The sequence below is a fragment of the Fundulus heteroclitus genome, chromosome 14 (genome assembly GCF_011125445.2).
Source record: "Fundulus heteroclitus isolate FHET01 chromosome 14, MU-UCD_Fhet_4.1, whole genome shotgun sequence".
Lineage (NCBI taxonomy): Eukaryota > Metazoa > Chordata > Actinopteri > Cyprinodontiformes > Fundulidae > Fundulus > Fundulus heteroclitus.
Genome location: NC_046374.1, coordinates 11689314 through 11701891, shown reverse-complemented (window position 1 = coordinate 11701891; position 12578 = coordinate 11689314). Strand labels below are relative to the sequence as shown.

General features: G+C 42.4%; 1 protein-coding gene across 1 annotated transcript; it reads right to left on the bottom strand.

Moving 5' to 3' along the window:
• Positions 1–4005: 4005 nt before the first annotated feature.
• Positions 4006–12315, bottom strand: cited1 (Cbp/p300-interacting transactivator, with Glu/Asp-rich carboxy-terminal domain, 1). The gene is made up of 2 exons (XM_012874989.3): positions 12139–12315; positions 4006–7033 (listed from the first exon to the last, which is right to left on the bottom strand). The coding sequence occupies exon 2, from the start codon at positions 7012–7014 to the stop codon at positions 6436–6438; it is 579 nt and encodes a 192-aa protein (XP_012730443.1). The 5' UTR covers positions 7015–7033; positions 12139–12315; the 3' UTR covers positions 4006–6435.
• Between the last annotated feature and the right edge of the window lie 263 nt (positions 12316–12578).

Sequence of the window (12578 nt, the reverse complement as noted above, 5' to 3'; positions counted from 1 at the left end):
TGTTTGATCGCAGCTCATGGTTATCATGAAATACCGGAAATGCCGGTGACTCATCTGAGTCCTATTAACGTTTTGAACTCCTGCAGGGACTGGGTCGGTCTCTGGCAAATGACTCCATCTAACGAACACACGCCAGCTCCCTCTCTGAAGGCAGCTCTGCTTCCAGCTTGAAGGAACCAATCCCTGAGAGCCAATGAACCTGGACGGGATTCACGCCGCACATATAATCCTGTTAGGATGCTTATACTTTGTATTCCAGTAATGGCCTACTTTGTCATTGAGGTTTAATTGTTTTGAACACCTTCTGAACATACTTTTTTTATATATATTTTGAAAACATATTCCTGAGAGACTCAGATAGGAACAAAGGAATACAGAGAGCCGAAATGTGTTGCTAAGAGATGCCCAAATGGTATAAAATGCTGAATGTGCAGGAAACAGATCCAGCAGCTTTCCAGGACTGGATAAGTGGGAAAAGAAAAGAGAGTATGGAAAATTATTGTAAATGTGTATTTTTGGATTTTGTCCCCAATCCCATCATCTAACGATTGAATCCACTCATCGGTCCACCCATCTGATCTGTGGAACTTGACCTGTGTCTTGTGTTTTAGCCACATTCTGAAAAGTTTCTGATGAGTTTTTTTCTGGAAGAAGGCCACGTTGGCAGTCAAATAACTTCCTGGTGTAATGGGTGAACATAGTCTCTTAACATGTCAACATGTTAATAACCTGTTCAGTCAACATGCGTCTGCAGTTATCATCACAATCCACTAGATGGCAGTGTGATGCTGTAAAGTGAGCAGTGATCCGACACTGACGTTATCTTCTTAGTGCTGAGAACAGACAAAAATGTATATATATATATACACACACACACACACACACACACATATATATACATTATATATATATATATATATATATATATATATATATATATATATATATATATATATATATATATATATTTCAATCGAATCCAGAATAAGTTGCAAAGTTCACTACTTTAGACTACTTTATTTGTTCTATAAAAATATTTCATACTTAGTTTATTGTTGAGCAGGAGAAAAATATATAATTACTTTATGATCAATTTTTCCCCAATATATATTAGGCTTTTGATTACTTACAAAAAGTTTGGAAACCTCTCTAACAGCCATGTTCAGTTCCTTTTTTCAAGCTGTTGGTGTGCAGCTCAACGCACAAAGCATCTCAGGTTTTCTTTGTTTTCTTTGTTTTTTTGTTCTTTCTTTTTTTTAAACAGCACCAATACATCAAGGTAGTGGTATTAGAATATCCACTTCCAGGGATACTGAGATCAATGATATTTGTGAGGCTGGTGAGGATGAAATGATAAAAGGATCAAATGTTTGCAACGGCGCAATAATTGGCTCCAACCTGGCCCCCGGGTATTGGAAAACCACAACGGTTCTTTTACAGAACCCCCGAAGAACAGACAACAGCACAGGTTAAAAACCGGAACCTTTCTATAGGAGTCTGATCTCAGAAGAGCCAAGATGCCAGTTGTTTCAGGTAACTGGTCAATTATAAGTTAATGACGAGATCAAACTGTCAGCCAGTAAACATTTTTAAAGTAGGTCTCAACAGGGGCCTGCTTGATCATTTATATTAAAAAAAGCAAAAAGAATTTATTTGTTTATTGTAAATTTTGCTCAGTCTGCTTGATTTTAATCTTCAGCTCTGAGGTTCAACACACAGAGGAAAAGTGTTCATGGACCTAGGAAGGAGTGCAGATGATGCTAAACTTGGAAAGAAATGGATCAAAAAAGTTTCACTTGTTTCCTCAAAGCCAGCTTTTTGCAATGACATGTAATTGTAATTTAGTCCGTTTAAGAGGTGAAAAACAAACAAAAGTTGAGACCATTTTTTTGTGATCTCCCAGTTGTGCTGTACTACAAACAATACTTGAGTTTAAGAAGTCCCTGTTTGGGTATTAAAAAGAACAAGAAAAAAAGGAAGGAGAACAAATTAAGCATTTCCATCAGGCAGTTTCTCAGGGGAGCAGAGGGGGGGGAGGGGGACTGTGGTTCACACAGCAAAGAAAACATCCACTCAGCTGGGATTGAGACTGGACCACAAAAAAACACACACACTTACTCACTCAAAAGAAGACTTTAAAACAATATGGAGCAGATGGAAACAAACACAAGGCTCCCTCCGAGGTGCAGAATGTTGTTTTGACCCACTTAGGCGCTGACACAGAGGAAGAGGAGACTCAGAGTGTCTGTCTATTGGGTTTGGGGGGGCAACGAGAGGCAACTGTAGGTGTTGCACAGCACCTCAGAGAGCCGGTTGTTATGAAGGAAATACGCACCAAATCCCTTTGGAGAAGCAGAAAAAGGATTCTGTCAAAATACTCCTTCAGCAGCTTTTCATTAATCGCTCCCCTTCTCGTTTCATTACAGAAAGAAAAGAAATCCGGGACTGTGGCAGAGATCTTTATCGGCAGTGAGAAGTAGCGCTGGTGTGTGAGCGTGTGTGCGCTGGGAAGAAGAAGTAAAATAGGGATAAGCCCACATGAAGCTGAAATCTTACCTGAGCCTCCTTTATCTGAATTAATTATAAAGGCTTAGTGGGTTTTACCAATATTTGAAGAAAAATACATTTCTAGACATATATTTTCTTTAAACACACAAAGAAGTTTGTACTTCTATACTTATTAGGCCACTGTATAGAGTTAAGTTAATTTAATAACTTAATTTAACTTAATTTGTGCCAAACAACGACCCTCATCCTGACCTTAAACATCACCTGTAAATTCCTAACCCGAACCCCTAACTCATAAAAAATGGCTGTCTACTGCATTATGTCCCCATCAGTCTTCAAAAGGAGAGGTGGTTGTACCAGACAACATAAACAAGTACACACACACACACACACACACACAGAGTGAAACACTAGGTCTGTATATAACCAACAAGCCTGTTTCAAGGCCGCCTCTCCCGTTTCGGAGCTGTAACTTCATCCCCGTGCCTCTGCCGCAGTCTGTGTGGCTTTATTTCCGTGCCTTTGTACGCCTGCAGATGCCCGCCGGTGTGCAAAACGCCGCTGCAGGTGCGTCATTTTGTGTGGCCCAGCAGGTGAGGCACGATGCTCGAATGACAGACATGCTGACTTAAGGGGAAAAGTCCTTTGTTGTTGCCCTCCTCGTCTCCTCTTTCCACAACAGATAACATGTCAAAGGGAGGCCTCTTCCTCACTGCGTCTATCTAAAGCAGCGACGTCAAGCCCATTGAGGATGAGGGGGAGGATGGAGGGTCAAAAGCAACAAGAAATGTATGTTTTGTAGAAAGAAAACCATAAAAAGTTCCATTTAAAGTTTGCAACAAGCCATGTAGGGGAAACAGTCAACATGAGGGAAAAGGTGCTCTGGTGGTGGTGTGTGTGTGCAAAAACAGCCTTGCCTTTTTTTGTCCACAATATACAGGCCCTCTAAGTCATTCTAAATGTGACAACAGCACCCCCTGCTGTTTGTTCTGTACCTGCAGTCAGTAGTATGATGAATACTGTTAATAAACTCCTAAAAAAACAACTAAACTTAATGTAACTGAAGAGCCTGCCCTTGTCCGGTCAGAAGACCCAATCAAAGTCTAATCTAAATCCAGTTGATAATCTGTGGCAATAGAGACCTAGCATTGCTTTTCTCCATCCTTACTGAGCTTGAGCTACTTTGCAATGAAAATTGGTTTGAAAAAAGTTTCAGTGGCTAGATGTGTAAAGCTGATAGCCCATAAGACCTGCAGCTAGATTTGCATCAATTAGCGTATCTACAAAGTATTGCCTCAGAGGGGGATGAATATAAAGGCATGCCACAGTTTTAAGATTTTGATTTCACTCATGAAGCAACTTCAGAACCATGTGCTTTGTGTTGACACAAAATCCCAATAAAATGCATTGCAGTTTGAGGTCGACATGTGACAAAAGGTGAAAATGTTGGACACTTTTGCAATTCGCTGTAAACTCGGAGTCAGACTCAAAACCTGGGCGAGTTGCAGCTTTAACTTTATTTACGATCATATAAATACACAACCAACCATGTATGCAGCAAACATGAAAAGATCAGGGAGTTAAAAGCACGAGTCTGTGAGATATCTTTCCTTTTTGCCTGAAGAGTGATCTGTATCCTGATTAAATACTGATTTATATCCTACTGCATGTGTTTCTAAAGTAATACAATGACATGACGGGTCAATCACCAGTTTTCAATCTGTTGTAATGTAAGATAATATGAAAACCACGATTAAGCATCTTGTTTCACATGTAGGAAAAAGGTTCACATAATATAAACCCAAAGGCTCCCTTATTAGCATGGTTTCTGCAGCTTTCAGTCATATCGCGTGGCACGAGCACACGTTTGATTGTGTAGCCTGACACTTTCAGGCCACTTTTAAATTAAAGCAATCCAATTATGTCTTGTGCCGCAGCGGAAAGCTCCAGAGAAACAGTTTCTAAGGCCTCAGCTGAATGAAAACATTAAAACATGTCAGAGTGTCAGGGTACCTGCACAGTCTGGAAAAGTATGGAAAATCGAGATTTACCGACGTTCTTCCCATTATACCTCTGTCTACATGACTTTTCTATACATGCTTTTATTCCCATCCATCCATCCATCCATCCATCCATCCATCCATCCATCCATCCATCCATCCATCCATCCATCCATCCATCCATCCATCCATCCATCCATCCATCCATCCATCCGACTGTCACTCTGCTGTTTTGGCAACTTCTATATTTAAAGTTTGACCAGGAATATCTGACATATTTTCATAGTAAATAATTTTATTTCTATGTTAAAAACAAATGAAAAAAGGACAGAAAACTCTGGACGTCTGAAAACACATGGAACCGTATCTGCGTTAGTTCTCCACACACTTTAACAGATCCCAGTCCGTTTGAGTCTAATCCACCGCAATCCCGCTGGAGGTTGTCCCTCTCAGGTCAGAGTTTCAGCGGGTCGAGCCTGAGGGCTCTGTGCAGCAGCGGGCAAGTGGTTTCAATCCTCTCTAATAGTGTGTAGATTGTTGGCTGCTCTTGCCAGGATAAAAAAAAGTTTTAGCTGGCTGAGAAGCAAATTTAAAGTATTAACTCTATTAAACCTACCAAGGCGTTACCAGTTTACATATCAAATCAAAGCTAATGTCTTAGGAAAAAGGTAATTTGTTTTTTCTAGATTTTGATCTTTACCAACCTAGACAGCAACACGACAGGTTGGCTCTACATGGTTCTCTCCGGGTCAAAGGGGAGAGGAAACACGAGGCTGCAGGCCTGCCATCTCTGAAGCAGAGACTGCTTCCTCGTCACAAACATGGAAGGGAGCGGCATTAAGGTCATTGTGAGCTGATAAAAGCTGTTTAAACAACAATATCTGAGCAATAAAGTAGAAAAACCGTGAAACAGATGGCGTGTAAATAGAACCTTTAGGGTTTTATGTCCATATATATTTAGGGATTGCATTCTTTTAGCTTGGCACAGAAATGACCAAGAGGCTCCAGTTGTTTCAGAGGGACTGTGCTCCACAGCTAAAAAGGTTTTATGGTATTCATGTCACATGCTCCTAAAGCTTCCATGTGTCTTAATCTGAGTCATTATGTTCAGAAAACAGGGACTATAGAAGGTCTCCTTGTCCGAGACTCCTGATGGATATCAGCCGCTGTCTTAAGTAACCAGGACAAAACTGCTTGATCTAAATTCAAACAAAAAAAAAAAAAAAGAGAGAAGTATGTGGAGATAACCAGTTCTCAGACAATCAGATCTTTGTGAAGCCAAAGAGGCTGAAGTCTCTTTCCCACGAGAGCGCAGGCTTAATATTGTCTATTAAGAAAACAGGAAGCGTAGTGTTTGTCGTCCTTCTTTTTTTTTTCATGCGGCTCTCCCATCGAGCCCCGGTCCACTGTTTTCATGTTCTTTATGCACCGATCCAAGTCCGACAGGTGCGTCTTACTCGTCTTTATAGTCCGGCCTCCGAGGGGTCGGCTCACATGTCCCTTTGAACCCCTCTCACATCAGTCAACCGGTTTTCATTAAGGCCCAGCGATTCAGTGGTGGAGGGAAGAGGACATACCCTGCTTGTGCTTTGGGGTTTTTCTTAAAGAAACACAGAACATAGAGTGAGTGAAACAAACTCACCGGTTAAACGAAAACCAACCCCATTTACAAAACAAACTAAGAAGAGCTGTCCTTTTTCCAGGACTTCCTGCTCACAGATAATACCATGACAGTAAGACAGAAACAGGAATGTGCCTTCGAAATCTCTTGAACGCTCTCCACGCTTCCTTGACGTTTCGACCAACCGAAGAGAGGGGAGAGAAAAAACGATGAAACGGTGAGAGAGGCCTTCTCTCTCTTTGTCGAGCAATCGCGCTGAATCCGAATGTTTGTGATTTTTTATTGTATTTTTTTTCATCTCGCAGGTCAGCATCCGGCCGGCACGTCTGACATGAAGTCGAACTCGTTCTGTCCCAGCCAGAGCTCTGGCAGCTCGTTGGCTCGGTCCAAGCCCAGCTCGACCACCAGAGACATGAGTACCTCCTCGTCCACGGGGTCAAAGTCAATAAGTCCACCCGGTCCGGAGCCCTGGCCCGCCATGCCCATCCCCACGCCCATGCTCCCGCCGCCCAGGCCTCCGGGGGGCCCCAGGAGAGGGTTGGCCGCGCCCAGCGGGGAGCCACCGAAGCTCTTCTGGGCTCCGCCGGGCGCCGAGTGGCCGGCGGAGACCCCCGAGGCCAGGTTCTGGTAGTGAGAGTTGAGCTTCTGCAGCTGCATGCTGGCTATGAGGTGCGGCCCTGTCTGCAGACAGAAAGGCTGCGATTTGGAGAGCGGCGCCGACGGCAGCGAGACCCCCGGCGACGAGGCGGGACCCGCCGAGGGGGAGAAAGGCACGACGGAGGGCTTGGAGGAAGAGTAGTGGAGAAGGGAGGTGAGAGGAGAGGATGACGAGGAGAGGTCCTTCATCGCAGCGTAGGTGTTGCCAGGGCGCAGGATTGAGGTCATCACCAGGAAAACCCAGAGCCTGCATGAGGAAGGATGAGGAAATGTCACCAAACAGGAGCATGATGAAGACATTACGTGCTTAGATGAACAATCCCACTGATTACAGGGGCTGTCAGATAGACTTTGTTACAGATAAAACATCATTTTCTGCTTAGGTTAGCTTAGGTTAGATAATAAATCAGAACGTTCTGCCAAACAGCAACAATAAAAACTTTATATTCATTCCTCTGCTTTAATTTCAGGATATGTGCCGCAATTACAGGAAACATTCTTATGCTTTCTTCAGCTCAACCCAACAGTTTTCTGTTGCATTTGGGCCTGATGACTGAGAGAACCCAGGAAATACCTGGATTTGCTTATTTAAATATTCTTGCTTTTGTCAAACCTTCCCATCTGTAGCTGAAAAGCTCAATCTTAAGTCTCATCTATCTGACTAACATAGTTTCAGGTGAAAAATGGTATCTCAGTATGGACAATGGAAAGGGTCCTTAACCAGCCTAGTGGCCAGTGGCTGAAAGAAAAGCCTGATAAACTTTATAGAACATATGACAGGCGGTATCGGTGATTTCGTAAATGATTTCTTGGTGGCGTATTCTTTCGACAATGAATAAATGTAATCCTATTAAAGGCTGCATTTTCTAAAATGTTCAGGGTGAAATGAAGCTGCTGCAATAGAAAAGACCTTTTAATGCAGTCTTGACCAGGGACGCCCGTGAACGTGCATGGACAGAGCAAAGAAACAGCAGTTTTTACCGCAGGTTCCCGACAAAACAAAAGGCCCTGTTGAACGTTAGCGGCAGGTTTTACTCGTGTTCTTTGATCATGGTGGGTCACAAGAGTCACGTCTATGTGGGAAACATGCAGCCAGCCAGGCGATCCCGGTGTCGGGACCGCCGCATGACTCTGAATTTGAGAATGACTGTGTGTGCGTGCGTGTGTGTGTGTGTGTGTGTGTGTGTGTGTGTGTGTGTGTCTGCTTTTCCTCCTGACCTATTGAACAGCAAATTAACCATGAAAAGGCCCGTGGGTACCGGCGGCTTGAGGGAGTGTTTATGGGGGTGTGTATATAGGCTGTGTATGTGTGTGTGTGTGTGTGTGTGTGTGTGAATGGTACGCCCAACACAACAGTGCCTTTGAGGATCTCAAGGAGAGCCTGGGTCACATGGGAGGGTAAATACATATGGGCCCTGAGAACGGACCACATGTCTGACTGTGTCTCAGAATGAGTGTGTGTGTGTGTATGTGTGTGTGTGTGTGTGTGTGTGTGTGTGTGTGTGTGTTTGTGTGTGTGTGTGGGTAAAGCTGTAATATGTTATTGCAGTGTGTGGAGGTAAAAAGGCTGAGTAACCCCACATGTGTGTGTATGAGCATGCAACACTATCCCCGAGGCTCACATTTTAGTCCTGAGCTGCTTTATATTACGTTTGTTCAAAAAGCATGTGTGCCTTAACGTACACACACAACATGTGGCTATCTTCTGAGTCAGGCAATCACATAATAATGTTTCCCGACAAACACACACACACATACACACATCCCCTCTTCTGGCTCTTATTTAGAGAGAGCATAATTGCTACAGGCAGGCATGCAGCTGCACTCGAATGATAGCGTTAACACACAAACAAAGATCCCAAACAGCTGTCAGTGGCAGGTTTGTGTGTCTGTTCATTATTCATTGCCCGATTACTGTCAGGGGCCAGGCTGCACATGGTGTCTCTGCCCAACAGCTTTCAAGCACATGAGCGCAGGAGACGCAAACATAAACAGCCCCCACTGGTGCAGTTTCTATCTGATGTTTCAGACGGGGACTGAAAGTTGCAACCAGACATGCATTCAGATATTTAACTGGCTTCTAATGAGTTCTGTAGGAGAACAAAAAAAGATTATGTGGTGGTACTTGAACTCTAAAATTATTCTAAACTGATCTCATACGACGCCTTTTAAGCATTTGAAGTTCTGAATAGGGGATCTAGGCCCTAAACTTGCAAAATGGCTCGGAAAACGTCGCAGCTTACAAGCTGGCAGAAATATATCCTTGTAGTTGGTTTTATGCCTTCCCTCGTTTCCCTGCATCTCTGTAACAGGGATGAAACAAGTTTGAAGCTTTAAGGAAAACAATACCACTTGTGTTTTCCTCCCTGTCCCCTTCTATCTACAAACAGTTCTTCTTTTGGCAAATAACAATTGTCTGCAGTCTGCAGCTATACCAGCAGATGTCGCAATCTCCCTCAGCCAGAGACTTTAACTTCAAAATCAAAATCAAAATCTAATAATGATTGTAAAAGGCAGAGTGCAAAACCTAATGAGTACCTCTATTTATGTTGGTGTGGATGTTGGTGCCTTTGCCATCTTATAAGCCAGAGGGGGGGAAAAAAAACTTGCTTTCATTAAATCACTTAAAAAACAAACAACATATAAATGTTCCTATGGCGTGTTTAATTACAGAAATGCTTATTTGACAGAGAAATTTAATCTGTTTTAACTTTGATTAAACGGTAAACTTTAGTTTGACGGTAATCAAGACTTGGAGTTCTTTAAACTGCCAACAGGTGGCAACAGTGTGCAAAACACACAAGGTTTGTTCTTCTTCTTCTTATCTTCTAGAAATGTAAGTGGTGTGAAAAAGTAGAGGAGCAGTTATCCGTTCATTGGTGATGGGAGGGAATTAAAAGAAAAATATGTTTGTTTTTTGTTTTTGTTGGTTTTTTTAACCAGGAAAAGGAGCTATAGTAAAAAGTGGCGTCTGGACGCCACTCACATCCTGGACCTTGCATGCTCCTGTACCGACATGCAACCAAAGGCCCGTGTGTGCAGAGAGGACAATGCAGGAGGTTCAGCTCAGCAGGGTAAGGAAGGATGCTGGGCACAACAACTGGAGGAGCAGCAGTGTTTTAATTCCCCCGGTCACAGCCGACCCGACTTCACGGTGTTCCTCCAACACATTTACGGGACTGTGAAATCTCGGTTTCGCTTGGTAAATTATTTCATTAGCAATCTGGGCTGCTGTCTTGGCTGCAAACGGGTCTGCATCTGTCTTAATTATCTGCTGGGATAATTAAGGCAGACTCTCCCAGCAGGGATACAACTTCATATGGTTAACATTAAGTGCAGGCCTAGACACTAAATCACCACGGTAAAAATAAACACAAGAGCCAGAATGAGCCTTTTCCCATTTTCATGGTACAACAACAAAACAATAATTAGGCTATAAAACTAAATGGCTATCATCAACAACTCCAAAATTCTTTTGTACCTTGACAAACTTTGAGTGCCTGACATTAAGTTTACTAATAATATTTTCAACAGGAATTTCCACAAATTTGACCTTTACAGTCACGCTGTGTGGCAACATCTTTAGCGTTTTGTAAAGTTGTTGTCAGTGAATGTTATCTTGCCACCAATAGAAAGATGTCATATCGTAGTAAATTTGAATAATTGCGATAATTATCTATAATTGTCATTGCAACATTGTACATTCCAATTAAATTTGTCAGTGCAATTCAACTCGTCCGATCCCAAAAGCCATTGCTGCTCTCTCCGTCCTGCTAAGCTTTAAAAAACTTTTTCCCTCATTTCTCGCAGTGCAATATTTCTCTGTGGTTTTTCTCTCTCAAAACTGCTCTTCTGGCTTATACAGATATGTTGTTGTCATAATCCCTCAGTGTTTGGCAGGTTTTGGGACTTTTCCCGGGAGACGCAGCTGATTGGTCGGACTGATGCAGATGTCAGTCTTATTACGAACAAGTGTGCATTAGAATGAGGTCGTCGTTGGGCTAAGGAAACTAGCGACCAACAAAACAACGTCCACTCGCCAAACCGTTGGAGGTTGATATTTGCTAAGTTGAGTTGTATCCACTAGGTATGAACACGTTCAGTTAAAGTTGTTTTCAGTAGTTAAAATTGGCCAAAACTTGCAGCACGTCTGTTCCACCACTCTCAAGATTTCTTCAAATTTCTACGAATGCTTTACTATTTGACAACAGGTTAGGGAACTATTAAGCCTACTGATACCCTTACAGAACACAGGTTTAAAACTCTAAATATTCTATTTCTTTTAGGAAACATGACTTCAATGAATTATCTTAAGCTAACAACAACTAAAAACCAACAAATCTAGCCTAATTTTCAGCAGCGCAGGCTTGACCTTAAACCAGATTAACTAGCCAATAAACCCAGTAGAAGCTAAATCCCATTTAGTTCATTGCAACAGCTGGAAGTAGTCCACATAAGACGTGGATGTAATTAAAAACTGTCAACATGTCTGCGCAAATTCTCAGTTATCCGGGTCATGGCATTAAATCGCAGGCAAAAAGTCTGGTTGCCATAGATTTGAAGTTTGTGTTTTTTATGGTGAAAAATGGTAAATTAGAGAATAGTTTTGGTCAGCTTGCTGTGCCGGAGCTTTACATGAAAAATACGCCTGTATCCAGAGCAGATATTAAATGCGACCAACTGAGTACATACACAGATAACACAGATTTATTGGTGCAGCAAATATGAAGAGTGTTATGGGTTTGCTAACACCCAAAGTGAAGGCAGACACTCAAACCGCCTACAACAACAACAGCAGTGGTTTCAGTTACACAGTTACAGACTGGCGAGCTAATTAAAACGTCAGTGTGTCTGTCCTGGTTACACACACACACACACACACACACACACACACACACACACACACACACACACACACACACACACACACACACACACACCATATGCTGCCCAGGACTGCTCAGGGATGGCTCTAATTGCCTGCATATTGTGGATGGTTAATAAAGCAAATTTAGAACAGGAACAACATTTTGGTTTTCACCTGTAGGATTTTACTGTTTCTGCCTGCTTTATAGGAAGCAAGCACTTTCCTGACTTTCAACTTTAAAACTTTCTCTTGGTTCATGTTAATTCACATTAATTGAACTGCCAAAACATAACAACAGGCTGTGAATAAACTAAAGAAAAGCCCTGGGACGTGCATTGATTTTCATCCAATAAGAAATAAGTAACGATCGTATAATATGAAGTACAATTGTTGAAACCACAGCTGGACAAACTTTCCCTCTATAAATCAGAAACACTCACTGATCTACTGTCATGATATGTAAAAATCATCTGAGATGCACCAACCTGTGAGCAGTTTAAAAAGCACAGTCCAAGGGAGAGTGGGTCTGCCGTGGATGTTAAAGTGAATTATTGGAGACGTTGATCTCCGTCAGAGAGAAGCGTGTTCGCAGAGTGACTGCAGGAGACTGTCAGATCCTCAGAGAGCTGGTTGCTGAATAAAAAGCAGCTTGTGTCCCTCTCTTCCTCACTGAAAAACCCAGTGTGTGTGTGTGTGTGTGTGTGTGTCCAAGCAGTGTGTCATCCACAAAGTGAGGAGTGGAATTTCCCTGGATCAGAACTGGAGTCTCATCAGCAGAAACAAGAAGTAAGGGAGAACAAGTGTGATTTAAAACTGGGATAATTAATAAAAGTCAAAATGTTGCAGCTGACTAAAAATCGTATCTATTTAAACTAAAGAATACTGATAGTGTCATAATTTGATTAAAGTAAAACCTCACGCTATG

Excerpts from the sequence above, each read along its gene's own strand:
- cited1 (XM_012874989.3), bottom strand. The coding sequence starts at position 7,014 with ATGACCTCAATCCTGCGCCCTGGCAACACCTACGCTGCGATGAAGGAC.